General features: G+C 32.3%; 1 protein-coding gene across 1 annotated transcript in view; it reads left to right on the top strand.

The window, feature by feature from the left end:
- Positions 1-768: 768 nt before the first annotated feature.
- LOC137634847 (uncharacterized) overlaps positions 769-16,383 on the top strand; it is a 79,909-nt gene continuing 64,294 nt past the window's right edge. The window contains exons 1-3 of the mRNA XM_068367400.1: positions 769-896; positions 3,137-3,319; positions 9,312-9,436. Coding sequence (XP_068223501.1) covers positions 769-896; positions 3,137-3,319; positions 9,312-9,436 — 436 coding nt within the window. The remainder of the gene's footprint in view (positions 897-3,136; positions 3,320-9,311; positions 9,437-16,383) is intronic.

Below are 16,383 nucleotides of genomic sequence, written 5' to 3'. Positions count from 1 at the left end.
GGGGGGGGTAGGTGTTCAGATATTGCCTCACAAAGGCAAACATCGACATGATTGCATATCAAGATGCCGTGTCGAAAGTTCAGATTTCGCCATGTCGAAGGTCGTCGACGGGCGAGATAAACTGTTAATACGCCATGGGGGGGAGGGGGGGGTTCAGATATTGCCTCACAACGATGCAATTGTGGTCAGAAGTATGACATTGCATGCGTAAGTAGAGTATAGTCTTACGCCCTAAAGTGGTTTGCGATGGCGTATCTGGCGTAGTAATCGAGGTGTTAAGTGCTTGCGTAAAAGATATGACGGGGAAGAAAAAGGCTGTTTTGTTTAGCGGGTGAATACGCACTGATACGCTTTTCTAGGATTTGGATTAACGCTTATTTCCTAAATGCCAACTTTATGTATTGTAAGTAAAATAAAAGGAAAGGCTGTATATTAAATCAAATATATATATATATATATATATATATGTGTGTGTTTGTGTTTGTATGTGTGTGTTTAAACATATATACACACACATATATATATTTATATATATAGAAATATATATGATATATATATATATATATATATATATAAAGCCTTATATCATAAGCTAAGAGCTATGCAAAGAATAATGATGAGAATAACACTAACAGACAGAAAAAGAGCAACATGGATGCGAGAGTAAATTAAAGTAGATGATATAATAACATGTAAAAACAAGAAATGGACAAGGGCAGGGCATATAATGAGAATGATAGATAATAAGTGAACACTAAGAATAACAGAATGGGTCTCTATAGATTGCAAAAGAACCAGGGGAAGAAAGAGAAGACGATGGATCGAGTAGCAAAGAAAATGTGCGGGTATAGACTGTCATTAAAAGAGCATAAACAGAAGGAAGTAGAAGGACCTGTGTGAGACCTTTGCCCTGCAGTAGACTAGTTATAGCTAATGATAATGATGATATTTTCATGAACAAGGAGAACACATGAACACATTATTATTATTATTATTGCTTGCTAAGCTAAAACCCTAGTTGGAAAAGCAGGATGCTATAAGCCCAGGGGCTCCAACGGGGAAAAATAGCCCAGTGAGGAAAGGAAATAAGGAAAAATTAAACGATATAAGCAGTAATGAGCAATTAAAATAAAACATTTTAGAAACATTAGCAAGATTAAAACAGATATTTCATATTTAAAGTATAGAAAAAAACTTTAGTGTGTTTGTTCAACATCAAAACTTTTTTAGTTGTACCCAGTAATTATTTTCATGAACAAGGAGAAAGAATGAACACATTGAACACATGTTCTTCGCATCCCAATTTTTTAATAATCCTTGAAATAATATTGTAAATATAATAAAGAATATTTAAAGTATGAAAAAAAACTTATGTGTGTCTGTTCAACATAAAAACATTTTTAGTTGTACCCATTAATTATTTTCATGAACAAAGAATGAACACATGTTCTTCGCATCCCAATTCTTTAATAATCCTTGAAATAATATTGTAAATATATATATATTGTTCTCTAGTCTTGGGTAGTGCCATATCCTCTGTACCATGGTCTTCCACTGTCTTGGGTTAGAGTTCTCTTGCTTGAGGGTACACTCCGGCACACTATTCTATCCCATTTCTCTTCCTCTTGTTTTGTTAAAAAATTTTATAGTTTATATAAGAGATATTTATTTTTATGTTACTCTCCTTAAGATATTTTACTTTTCCTAATTTCCTTTCCTCACGGGGCTATTTTCCCTGTTGGAGCCCCTGGGCTTAAAGCATTCTGCTTTTCCAACTAGGGTTGTAGCTTAGCAAGTAATAATAATAATAATGATAATAATAATAATAATAATAATAATAATAATAATAATAATAATAATAATAAAAAAGAATATACATCGAAATGTCCCCTTCATTGGGCTCTTCTCTCATTACGACTAATTGTGTAAATGAAACAAACATTTTAGGCTGCCTTTCTCTCATTAGAATCTTATGAATTTAATTGTCTTCTCGGAAAGCCTAATGAAGTAATGACCTTCTCGCAGCCGTGTCTTTACAAAGTCTGCTTTCAAGTCTTATTCCATTATGGAGAGAGAGAGAGAGAGAGAGAGAGAGAGAGAGAGAGAGACGAAGATATACAGATTAGTGTTGTGAGTAGAGAGAGAGAGAGAACTTGAAGATAAATAGATTAGTATTTTGAGGAGAGAGAGAGAGAGAGAGAGAAGAGAGAGAGAGAGAGAGAGAGAGAGAGAGAGAGAGAGAGAGACGAAGATATACAGATTAGTGTTTTGAGTAGAGAGAGAGAGAGAGAACTTGAAGATATGCAGATTAGTGTTTTGAGGAGAGAGAGAGAGAGAGAGAGAGAGAGAGAGAGAGAGAGAGGCGAAGATATACAGATTAGTGTTGTGAGTAGAGAGAGAGAGAGAGAGAGAACTTGAAGATATATAGATTAGTGTTTTGGGGGGGGAGAGAGAGAGAGAGAGAGAGAGAGAGAGAGACAGACAGACAGACAGACAGAGAGAGAGAGAGAGAAACACGAAGATATATAGGTTAGTGTTGTGAATATGGAGAGAGAGAGAGAGAGAGAGGAGAGAGAGAGAGAGAGAGAAACACGAATATAATACTGATTAGTGTTATAAATATGGAAAGAGGGTTATTTTAATGTTACTGTTCTTAGAATGTATTATTTTAAGTATTCATTACTCTCTTGTAGTTGATTTATTTTCTTATTACCTTTCCTCACTGGGATATTTTTCCTGTCGGAGCCCTTGGGCTTATAGCATCCTGGTTTTCCATCTGGGGTTTTGTAACTTAGCTAATAATAATAATAATAATAATAATAATAATAATAATAATAATAATAATAATAATTACTACTACTACTACTACTACTACTACTACTACAAATAATAATAATAATAATAATAATGATAATTACTACTACTACTACTACTACTACTACTACTACTACTACTACTACTACGACTACTACTACTACAACGCATATCATGCAACGTAGAATATTACAGAATATAAAAGTCTTCATTGTCAACCCATACCACAGTCTTAGCAAGAATTGAAAATAGCCTACAGTAGAACAGTACTTTTATCATCTACAGTATCTACAGTACTCCCCTCCTGTATATATTTACAAAGACGTCTCTCCTTTTTCATTCCAGTCCTTCGTCGTTACTTCGAGGAACCGCCCTACTCGCAGAGAGTGCCCTCAGAGCAGCACGTAGAACTCAGGTGTCTGCCGCCCGTCGGAAGACCCGAGCCTCAGACGACCTGGCTCAAGAACGAAGCTGCCATTGACCTTTCTCAGCAGCCCAGTTTCAAGTGAGATATTTTATAGACTTTTTCATTGCTATGGTTAATCTAATTGTTTTTGTTTTTATTTATTTAAATGTTTGATTAATTTGTTATTTTTCTAATTATATTTATTTCATTGCTATGGTTATTCTAATTGTTTTTGTGAGATATTTTAAATAATTTTCATTGCTGTGGTTAATCTAATTGTTTTTTTTATTGTTATTCATCTAAATGTTTGATTAATTTGTTATTTTTCTAATTATTTTTATTTCATTGCTATGGTTAATCTAATTGTTTTTGTTTTTGTTATTCATTTAAATGTTTGATTAATTTGTTCTTTTTCTAATTATTTTTACTGTTTGTTTTATGTGAGATTTTAAGAGTTTTAATGACTATGATTATTCTAATTAGTTTTGCTTTTTATTGTTATTCATTTAAATGTTTGATTAATTTATTTTTCTAATTATTTTTATTTTTTTATTTTTATTCATTTAATTTGTAGATCAAATTGTTATTTTTCTAATTTTGTTTATTTTGTTATTTTTAGTGTATTTTTTTTTTGTTATTTTTTAGTTATTTTTATTATTTTTCTAATTATTTTTATTTCAATTTAATTTGTAGATCAAGTTGTTATTTTTCTAATTATGTTTATTTTGTTATTTTTTAAAATATTTTTTTTTATTTTTTAGTTATTTTTAATTTAATTTTATTATTTTTCTAATTATTTTTATTTCAATTTAATTTGTAGATGAAGTTGTTATTTTTCTAATTATGTTTATTTTGTTATTTTTTGGTATATTTTTTTGTTATTTTTTAGTTTTTTTTAATTTAATTTTATTATTTTTCTAATTATTTTTATTTCAATTTAATTTGTAGATCAAGTTGTTATTTTTCTAATTATGTTTATTTTGTTATTTTTTAATGTATTTTTATGTTATTTTTTTTAGTTATTTTTAATTCAATTTTATTATTTTTCTAATTATTTTTATTTAAATTTCTTGTATCATTTCTATTTTGTTACTTTTTAATTACTTATATTTTGTTATTTTTTTAATTAATTTGGATTTTTATTTTGTTATTTTTTATTACGTTTTATTTTATTTTGTTTTTTCTAATTAATTTTAGGATAAATTATATTTAAAATATACATTTATTCAGTATATATACATGCGCGCGCACACTATGTATTTAGTTATGTATGTATGCATGTATGTATATACAGTATATATATATATATATATATATATATATATATATATATATATATATATATATATATATATATATATATATATATATATATATATATATATCTGTGTGTGTACTGTACATAATTCCCAATTTAGATAATCCTATAAACCAAGAAATATAAAAACAACGAAACACTCAGCAAAAAATTCATTTCAAGGAAAAAAAAAAAAAAAACTCCTGTTTTGTTAATTAATGATCAAATGCTCAATCTGCTCCCCTCCCCCCACTCGATGTTAACCGTGAAAATGAATCAAAGAGATTTTGAAAGTAATCTCCTAAAGAGATTCCGAAGTAATCTCATTTGCATTCAGATGAATCTGTACCTTTGCAAAGTTGTAACTAACGCTGATTTATTACTCTGAACTGTTACAATATTTTCCCGGGTTTTCGGGTAGTAGGTTGGCCAGGGCACCAACCGCCCGTTGAGATACTACTGCTAGAGATATGGGGTCCTTTGACTGGCCAGACAGTACTACATAGGACCCTTCTCTCTGGTTACGGGTCTTTCCCTTTGCCTACACAGACACCGAATAGTCAGGCCTATTCTTTACAGATTCTCCTCTGTCGTCATACACCTGACAACATTGAGATTGCTAAATAATTCTTCTTCACCCAAGGGCTTAACTACTGCACTGTAATTGTTCAGTGGCTACTTTCCTCTTGGTAAGGGTAGAAGAGACTCTTTAGCTATGGTAAGGAGTTCTTCTAGGAGAAAGACACTCCAAAATCAAACCATTGTTCTCTAGTCTTGGGTAATGCCATAGCCTCTGTACCATGGTCTTCCACTGTCTTGGGTTAGAGTTCTCTTGCTGGAGGGTACATTCGGGCACACTGTTCTATCTAGTTTCTCTTCCTCTTGTTATGTTGAAGTTTTTATAGTTTGTACAGGAAATATTTATTTTGATGTTACTATTCTTAAAATATTTTATTTTTCCTTATTTTCTTTCCTAACTGGGCTATTTTATCTGTTGGGGCCCCTGGGCTTATAGCATCCTGCTTTTCCTTTTTAGGGTTGTAGCTTAGCATTTAATAATAATAAAAATAATAATAATAATAATAATAATAATAATAATAATAATGATAATAATAATAATAATGAATGACTAGAGGAATACTCAGTAGAGCGCAGCTTATTTCTCGACCTTTTGCTCGACCTTGGCCTTGACCTTTGACTTTAACATGTATTAATTGTTAAGGATTTTCATACGCTCTAATATGACCCAAGTTTGAAGTCTCTATGACAACGATGTTCAAACTTGTTGACTGATTACGTGAATTTGACATTTTGCCTGACCTTAACCTGGACCTTGACCTTTTACCTTGACCTTCCAAAATTTAATTACTTCTAGATTTTTACATAACAGTTAATCCATGGAGGTTTCATTACTATACGATCAAAATTGTGGGCAGAAAGCTGTTCACAAACACACAGACAGGAGCGAAAATGTAACCTCCTTCCAACTTCGTTGGCGGAGGTAAAAATATTTTTCATTCCAGAAGATCAAAGAAAAAAAATCTCTAGATTTTATAACAAGATCAAGGAAATAAAATTGTAAGATTCCATTAGATAAACCTAATGGAATTAGTTTTGAAATACAAATGTGCGAAGTCATTATTAAATCATTTTTATGAAATAACCAACGAAGGAAAAATAAAGCCAAACTTAAAAAAAAAAAAAAACTATGGAAACTATACAAAAGTAAATAATGTTCATTACACTAACGACTTACCTGGACTCCATTTTTCTTCTGGAGGCTTCAATCTTGATGTAAGTTTCCAACAAACTTTGGAGCTTCTCTTTTTTTCTTATGGGGTCCTGGGAATGTTTGGTGGGCTTGCAGCGATGCTTAAGTGCTCTCTCTTTCTCTCTCTCTCTCTCTCTCTCTCTCTCTCTCTCTCTCTCTCTCTCTCTCTCTCTCTCTCTCTCTCTCTCACCTTTATTTGCATATGATATTCATCCATAAGGGGTTTACTTTGGCAGTATAATCTCTCTCTCTCTCTCTCTCTCTCTCTCTCTCTCTCTCTCTCTCTCTCTCTCTCTCTATATATATATATGTATATATATATGTATGTGTATATATATATATATATATATATATATATATATATATATATATATATATATATATATATTCAGAAGTGGTTACCTTTGGGAAGAATATTTTGACATAGAAGTGAAGATCTCTCTCTCTCTCTCTCTCCTCTCTCTCTCTCTCTCTCTCTCTCTCTCTCTCTCTCTCTCTCTCTCTCTCTTTCTAGTTCTTATTTGATTTGTTTATATCATCATCATCATCATCATCGTCAACCATTATTAGCCCTCTGCAGAACAACGGTCTCAGACATGTCCTTCCACTTGCGTTTGTTTATGGTCATCCTATGCCAGATTATACCCACATTTTCTTAGTTCTTAAATCCATCGTCTTCTCTTCTTTCCCCTGTTTTTTTTTTCCAATCTCTAGGAACCCATTCCGTTAATCTTGATGTCCATCTATTGTCTGTCATTCTCATTATATGTCCAGACCATGTCCATTTCTATTTTTACAAATTATGATTTTTTTTATTCATTTATACAGTTTTTATTACTTCTTGCTTCCATCTTGATATACATATATTATCTGCCATTCTAATTATATGTCCTGCTCATGTCCATTTCTTATTACTACTACTACTACTACTACTACTAGCCAAGTTACAACCCTACTTGGAAAAGCAGGATGCTATTAGCCCAAGGGCTCCGACAGGGAAACATAGCCCAGCGAAGGAAGGAAATAAGTAAATAAACAAACTATATGAAAAGTAATAAATAATTTAAATAAAATATTTTTAGAAAATTAGCAACACCAAAAGAGATCTTTCTTATATAAACTATAAAACGAGACTTATGTCTGGTAACGTCCCTGCCTGGTGTGTGCTAGACGGGGTTCGAGTCCCGCTCAGACTCGTTATTGCCTTTAGCGTCTGCAGCCTAACCATCCTTGTGAGCTATGGTTAGGGAGTTTTGGGGAGCCTATAGGTGAATTTGAGTCATCAGCAGCCATTGCCTGGCCCACCCTGGTCCTAGCTTGTGTGGAGATAGACCTTGGGCGCTGATCATATGTATATATGGTCAGTCTCTAGGGCATTATCCTGCTTGCCAGGGCAATATCACTATCCTTTGCCTCTGCCATTCATGAGTGACCTTTAAACCTTTAAACTATAAAAAGAGACTAATGTAAGCTTGTTCAATATAAAAACAATTTGCTGTAAGTTAATTATTGTTACATGTATTTATTTATTTATTAACACTTATTTACTCCTCCCTTTCCAGAATATCCTCCGAAGGATCTTTGTTGATCCTATCACTGTCCCTTGCCTCTGCCATTCATGAGCGACCTTTAAACCTTTAAACTATAAAAAGAGAATAATGTAAGCTTGTTCAATATAAAGACAATTTGCTGTAAGTTAATTATTGTTACATTATTTATTTATTAACACTTATTTACTCCTTCCAGAATATCCTCCGAAGGATCTCTGTTGATCCTATCAGCTTATTTATTTATTTATTAACACTTATCTACTCCTCCCTTTCCAGAATATCCTCCGAAGGATCTCTGTTGATCCTATCAGCATTATTTATTTATTTATTAACACTTATTTACTCCTCCCTTTCCAGAATATCCTCCGAAGGATCTCTGTTGATCCTATCAGCTTATTTATTTATTTATTAACACTTATTTACTCCTCCCTTTCCAGAATTTCCTCCGAAGGATCTCTGTTGATCCTATCAGCTTATTTATTTATTTATTAACACTTATTTACTCCTCCCTTTCCAGAATATCCTCCGAAGGATCTCTGTTGATCCTATCAGCTTATTTATTTATTTATTAACACTTATTTACTCCTCCCTTTCCAGAATATCCTCCGAAGGATCTCTGTTGATCCTGTCGGCTTATTTATTTATTTATTAACACTTATTTACTCCTCCCTTTCCAGAATATCCTCCGAAGGATCTCTGTTGATCCTATCAGCATTATTTATTTATTTATTAACACTTATTTACTCCTCCCTTTCCAGAATATCCTCCGAAGGATCTCTGTTGATCCTATCAGCTTATTCATTTATTTATTAACACTTATTTACTCCTCCCTTTCCAGAATTTCCTCCGAAGGATCTCTGTTGATCCTATCAGCTTATTTATTTATTTATTAACACTTATTTACTCCTCCCTTTCCAGAATATCCTCCGAAGGATCTTAGTTGATCCTATCAGCTTATTTATTTATTTATTAACACTTATTTACTCCTCCCTTTCCAGAATTTCCTCCGAAGGATCTCTGTTGATCCTATCAGCTTTTTCATTTATTTATTAACACTTATTTACTCTTCCCTTTCCAGAATATCCTCCGAAGGATCTCTGTTGATCCTATCAGCTTATTCATTTATTTATTAACACTTATTTACTCCTCCCTTTCCAGAATATCCTCCGAAGGATCTCTGTTGATCCTATCAGCTTATTCATTTATTTATTAACACTTATTTACTCCTCCCTTTCCAGAATATCCTCCGAAGGATCTCTGTTGATCCTATCAGCTTATTTATCTATTTATTAACACTTATTTACTCCTCCCTTTCCAGAATTTCCTCCGAAGGATCTCTGTTGATCCTATCAGCTTATTCATTTATTTATTAACACTTATTTACTCCTCCCTTTCCAGAATATCCTCCGAAGGATCTCTGTTGATCCTATCAGCTTATTTATTTATTTATTAACACTTATTTACTCCTTCCAGAATATCCTCCGAAGGATCTTTGTTGATCCTATCAGCAAGAGCGGAAGATTCCGGTAACTATTCCTGCGTCGCTGAGAACGTGGCTGGTCGCCGGGTGTCGGACACGGCCACTTTAAAAGTCTACGGTAAGTGTATCCACGTTTCGCTTACTTTTGAATTAAAGGTGTCGGGGAACTGAAAGGGTGGTGGTCTTCTTCTGCGCATGCTTACGATTCTCATTTGTGTGTGTGTGTTTGTGTGTGTGTATAATTTTTATATTTACTGTTTTAATTATCTTATATCATTAGTCTGTTTGTACTTGTATTTGCGTTCGTACCTAATATGTTGTGTAGTGTGTGTACTCAAGTGTACTGAACGCACTTGCCTTGAAAATTCACAAATATCTTTATTGGATCACGAAATAGATTTTAATAAGTAAAAGTCTGTAATTATTTGGAGAAGAAATAATTAAATTTTATTAAACCATTCTAAGAAATGTGAAAGTCTTTTTTCAAAACATTAATTTTACTTGTTTTCCAAAATCAATTAATTTTAACCATATATATTTATATGTATATATATATATATACATATATATATATATATATATATATATATATATATATATATATATATATATATATATATATATATATATATATATATATATATATATATATATATATATATATATATATATATATATATATATATATATATATATATAAAAGCATATTCTCGTAATTTACTCTTTCATTTGTAAATGATCTCTTAATTTTTCGTCTTTAATTTTTGTGCTTTGTTTTTCAATGCAAATTTCTATGCACGTTACTCTATACATCATATAATATGATTCCGAACTTATAATTCTTTCCAAATTATTCCCATAGACGATAGATTAGAAGTCATTTACCTTTCTTAATGCAGCGAGAACAGACCAGGACTATAGTCCATTTCTTTTAACGAGGCAGATTTGCACCGACTCGCGGCGGTGCCCTTTTAGCTAGGAAAAGTTTCCTGATCGCTGATAGGTTAGAATTATCTTGCCCAACCAATCAGCGATCCGGAAACTTTTCCGAGCTAAAAGGGCACCGCTGCGAGTCGGTGCAAATAGGCCTCGTTAAAAGAAATGGACTATAGTGGGGCACTCAGTAGAGAGCAGACCTCCGCCGCGGCAGCTTATTTCTCGACTTTGACCTTTGACTTTAACATGTATTAATTGGCGTGGATTTCCATACACTTAAATATGAACCGAGTTTGAAGTCTCTGTGACAACGATGTCCTACTTATGGCTGATTACATGAACTGGATATTTTTCTTGATCGTGACCTTGACCTTTGACCTTGACCTTCCAACATTTAATAATTTCCAGCTTTTTACATAAATGTTGATCCCTGCAAGTTTTATTACTCTACGATTAATATTGTGGCCAGGAAGCTCTTCATAAATAACGCACAAACACTAACAGGGGGTAAAACATAACCTCCTTCCAATAATAATAATAATAATAATAATAATAAATAATGAATAATAATAAATAGACGACAGTCCCATCAGTGGTCAGTTTTCAATTTAACATTTCAAGTAATTTTTTTATTTCAGTAAATATTACGATACCTGACGAAGACGCTATTGAAATAGGATAGATTAATCATTGATGTGAACTGAGTCTCCCCAGAGTCAATATTGATTGATATATCCGCGAGTTGATGAGAATTCCGACGGGAAAAAAGGGGGAAACTTAGTTGACAGGCTTGATTAGATGGGAAAGATATGGAAAATTGAGTACTTTAATGGCGATAGTCTTTTCCTTTCTGTTTTTTTTTTTTTTTTTTTTTTTTTTTTTTTTTTTTTTTTTTTTTTTTGTGAAACTAGTTATTTAGTTTTTCCATCTTACTTGGTTTTCGATGGAGAGAGTTTTTTTTTTCTTTTTTACTATTTATGGCGATTTTTTTTATTAGTTATTAAGTTTTTCCAACTTGGTTTTCGATGGAGAGATTTTTTTTTTTTATTATGGCGATTTTTTTTTTATAAGATATTTAGTTTTTCTATCTTACTTGGTTTTCGATGAAGAGATTTTTTTTTCTTTTTTTTTTTTTTACTAATTATGGCGATTTTTTTTATAAGTTATTTAGTTTTTCCATCTTACTTGGTTTTCGATGGAGAGAGTTTTTTTTTTTTTTTTTTTTTACTATTTATGGCGATTTTTTTTATAAGTTATTTAGTTTTTCTAACTTACTTGGCTTTTTATGGAGAGGAATTTTATTTTTACTATTTCTGACGACTTTTTTTTTATCTTCAATACTTGACTTTTTTTTTTCTTTTTTTTCTTTTTTTTAATATCTTTTCTCAAGCAGAAGTCTGTAATTATTTAGATAAGAAATAAGAAATTCAAAATACGATTAATTCGAAAATGCTGACTGTATTTAAAAAAAAAAAAAAATAATGTAAGAATATTCTTTATCTCCCGAAAAAAAAAATCTTTAAAATAAGATTAATTCGAAGACGCCAACTGTATTTAGAAAAAAAATATAATCATGTTAGAATATTCTTGTATCGCCTGAAATAGAAATAGAAAAATCTAAAATACGATTAATTCGAAGACGCCAACTGTATTGAAAAATATAATAATTTTAGAATATTCTTATATCGCCTGAAATAGAAATAAAAAAAAAATCTAAAATACGATTAATTCGAAAACGCAGACTTTATTTTTAAATAGAATTAACGAGGTTAGGATAATCTTGTATCACCTGAAATAAAAAAAATAAAAGAGAAAATAAAATCGAAAATACGATTAATTCGAAGACGCCAACTGGCGTGCTATCAACGACATAAAAAGAATTAGTAATTGAGAGAAGACTTTATGGCGAATTAACCCTCGTTCTGAATAAGGGTTCCTGACCAAAAAAAAAAAAAAAAAAAAAAAAATTATTCCAAACCAAACATCAAGTAAAATGAAATTGGACAACGAATTGTTAGTCTTCCATGACTCCCAGACACGGAACGAGATGGATGCATGCGCTTGAGCGTGTGTGTGCGTTTGTCTGTGTGTTTGCGTGCGGGCCAACCGTGCTATCAAACTGGGTCAAACTGCTCATCAGGTCGTTGGTCAATCAGACGTAATTTTTGTCATGGGGAAATGATGACTAGTTTTGCAGTCAGGTCATCATGAGATGAGTTTTTTTTTTTTTTTTTTTTTTTTTTTTTTGGGGGGGGTGGTTGCTCTAAACTACATAACAGTAGCATTTTTTTTCTTAATTCTTCCTGTTCTTGTTTCTTCCTGTTCTTGTGATTTCAGATATAGGAAAATATGTCCTACCTATTCTTGTCATTATTGGAAAATCTCTCTTCTCTATTTTCGTTGTTTCAGGACATTGATTGGATGCACTTGCAAGCGCATATTTTTTCTCATTATTATTATTATCTTCAACATCCTAAGCTATAACCGTAGTTGGAAAAACAGGATGCCATAAGCCCAAGGGCTATAACAGGAGAAAATATGAACCTATCATTAAAGATGATATAACAATTGCCTACGCATTGATACACACTGTTAAAAACCCCCATAATTTTAATCAGAGATTCTCCGTAAAAATATAATGCTCTCAGCCGTATTTCAGTAAAATACAAGCGACCGAAATTTTTACCATACTTTATCTTTTACGGGTTGGTGACCGTAATATCACTCCTTAAGGTTAATTTATCCGATTTTGAAACTGTAAATGCCTGGCAACATTTATTCCATGATTTTTACTGTTTTTTTTTTTTTTGCAAAAAAAAAATTTAACTATGATGTATTTTTGCATTTCTCGTATAAGGCAATCGTTATTATTATTATTATTATTATTATTATTATTATTATTATTATTATTATTACCAACCAAGCTACAACCCTAGTTGGAAAAGCAAGATGCTACAAGCCCAAGGGCTCCAACAGGAAAAAATAGCCCAGTGAGGAAAGGAAATAAGGAAATTAATAAATGATGAGAATTAATTAACAGTATATCATTCTAAAAACAGTAACAGCGTCAAAACAGATATGCCCTATATAAGCTATTATTACCAACCAAGCTACAACCCTAGTTGGAAAAGCAAGATGCTACAAGCCCAAGGGCTCCAACAGGGAAAAATAGCCCAGTGAGGGAAGGAAATAAGGAAATAAATAAATGATGAGAATGAATTAACAATATATCATTCTAAAAACAGTAACAGCGTCAAAACAGATATGTCCTATATAAACTATTATTACCAACCAAGCTACAACCCTAGTTTGAAAAGCAAGATGCTACAAGCCCAAGGGTTCCAACAGGAAAAATAGCCCAGTGAGGAAAGGAAATAAGGAAATAAATAAATGATGAGAATAAATTGACAATGTTATTCTAAAAATAGTAACAGCATCAAAACAGATATGCCTTATATAAACTATTATTACCAACCAAGCTACAACCCTAGTTGGAAAAGCAAGATGCTACAAGCCCAAGGGCTCCAACAGCGAAAAATAGCCCAGTGAAGAAAGGAAATAAGGAAATAAATAAATTATGAGAATAAATTAACAATATATCATTCTAAAAACAGTAACAGCGTCAAAACACATATGTCCTATATAAACTATTATCAACGTCAAAAACAGAGACATCATAACCCCTGGCTAGGCTTTGGTATATAATAAGGAGTTTTTCCTTGGCTCATATACTTTAGATGAGCAACTACATTATAGCGAGGAATGATCTTCCTAATCGGGTAGTTGAATCAGTAGAACTTCAAAAGTTCAAAGTTGGAGCAAATGCTTTTTTGTTGACCAGGCTGACATGAGTCTTTTTATAGTTTATTTATGACACATTTGTTTTTTATGTTGTTAATAGTTTATATACGACATGTCTGTTTTGACGTTGTTACTTTTTTTTAGAATAATTTATTGTTAATTTGTTCTCATCATTTATTTATTTCCTTATTTCCTTTCCTCACTGGGTTATTTTCCCCTGTTGGAGCCCCTGGGCTTATAGCATCTTGCTTTTCCAGCTAGGGTTGTAGCTTGGATAATAATAATAATAATAATAATAATAATAATAATAATCTCCCGGTAACAAGCGCTGCTCAGGACTCAGGAATCCCGTTAGCGCGATACTACTTCTTTGTTCCCCGTTAACGCGAATCAAGCTCGCTGACAAAGGATGTAAATGAACGCTTAATGAGATTTGTTAAATGATATTAAATGATATTAATATCAATCTTTATGGTAATTAATTAGTTTAACGACTAGAGAAGACAAACGTTAGTTGCCATGGTAATTGATTCCATATCGTCAGTGGATCTTGGCTTCTTTGTTCGGATGGAAATGCTTGATGTCTTCGACTCGCTTATCCGCGGTTTCGTTCTTGGTGGGAAGTCTGGAAGGTGTTGAGAAATGATAAAGGGGCTTTCATGACAAAAAGATGATTATGTATTGTAATACATACCTGTGAATAAATGTAAGTTAGTTGAGTGTGCAGTTAGTGTCCTGGAAGATATGTATGTGTATGTATGTATATATATATATATATATATATATATATATATATATATATAAATATATATATATGTATATATATATATATATATATATATATCTATATCTATATATTATATATATATATATATATATGTATATGTATATATATGTATATGTATATACTGTCTGTATATATATATATATATATATATATATATATATATGTGTAAAAATATGTATATGTATATATATGTATATATATGTATATGTATATATATGTATACAGTATATACTGTGTGTATATATATATATATATATATATATATATATATATATTATATATATGTATATATATATTATATATGTGTATATATATGTATATATATGTATAATATATATATATATATGTATATATATAAATATATCTTATATATATATATATTTATATATATACTGTATATATATATATATATATATATATATATATATATATATATATATATATATATATATATATATATATATATATATAATATCAAAATCCGCCCAATTCATCGTCGATAATATTAAAAAAAAAATCAAAGAGTTAGGCCTCTTAAAACTTCAATTTCCAAACTGAAAAAACATTCACAAAGTTGAAATTATCCTTCACTTTCATTCCCAGTAATGAAAACTGACACGCGAGAGATTCCCAATGAATTAAAAAAGAACGCTGTTCTCGAATCTGGCGTTTCAGATCCCCCTCTGGGAATTGGGACTCTGACACTTCGAAACATTTAACTCGGTTCCTGGCAGTCTCTGAGAGTGACAGGTGTAGAATCACTCCGAGGTCTCAGGGGGAAAGAAGTCTCTCTCTGGGCTGAGTGACACTGCATGTTAGTGGGCGAGGTTGGTGCCATCCCACCCACCAACTCACCCGCGACTACGCCCACTTCCCTTCTTCAATTCCCTCCATACCTGCCTACAATGGAGGATGGCACTTAAACTTCTTTTTTACCACCCAACAACCAACCAACCCACCCACGCCTACGCCCACTTCCCTTCTTCAATTCCCTCCATACCTGCCTACAATGGAGGATGGCACTTAAATTTCTTTTTTACCACCCACCAACCAACCAACCCACCCACGCCTACGCCCACTTCCCTTCTTCAATTCCCTCCATACCTGCCTACAATGGAGGATGGCACTTAAACTTCTTATTTCTTTTCTATCCCTCACTGTGTCATCTTACCAGTCAGGTGAGATGGTCCTCCGTTTTCCCCTTCCTTCCTACTGCAGGATGGGGTCCGTTCTCCTATTCCTTTTACCCACCATCCAACAGCAGGATAAGGTACGTTCTCCCATTCCATTTCTCAAACCATCCTACTGCAGGATAGGGTCCGTCCTCCCATTCCATTTCCCAAACCATCCTACTGCAGGATAGGGTCCCTTCTCCCATTCTATTTCCCAAATCATCCTGCTGCAGGATAGGGTCCGCTCTCCCATTCCATTTTCCAAACCATCCCACTGCAGGATAGGGTCCCTCTTTCTATCATCTTGCCCCTGCCTCCTCCATCTTCTTGCCCATCCTGTCTCATCCTACCAATCAGGTGTGAAGGTCC

This window comes from Palaemon carinicauda, chromosome 45 (genome assembly GCF_036898095.1).
Source record: "Palaemon carinicauda isolate YSFRI2023 chromosome 45, ASM3689809v2, whole genome shotgun sequence".
In the NCBI taxonomy this organism is placed as follows: Eukaryota; Metazoa; Arthropoda; class Malacostraca; order Decapoda; family Palaemonidae; genus Palaemon; species Palaemon carinicauda.
Note: the sequence above shows the minus strand (reverse complement) of the source record. Positions and strands in the feature narration are given on the sequence as shown.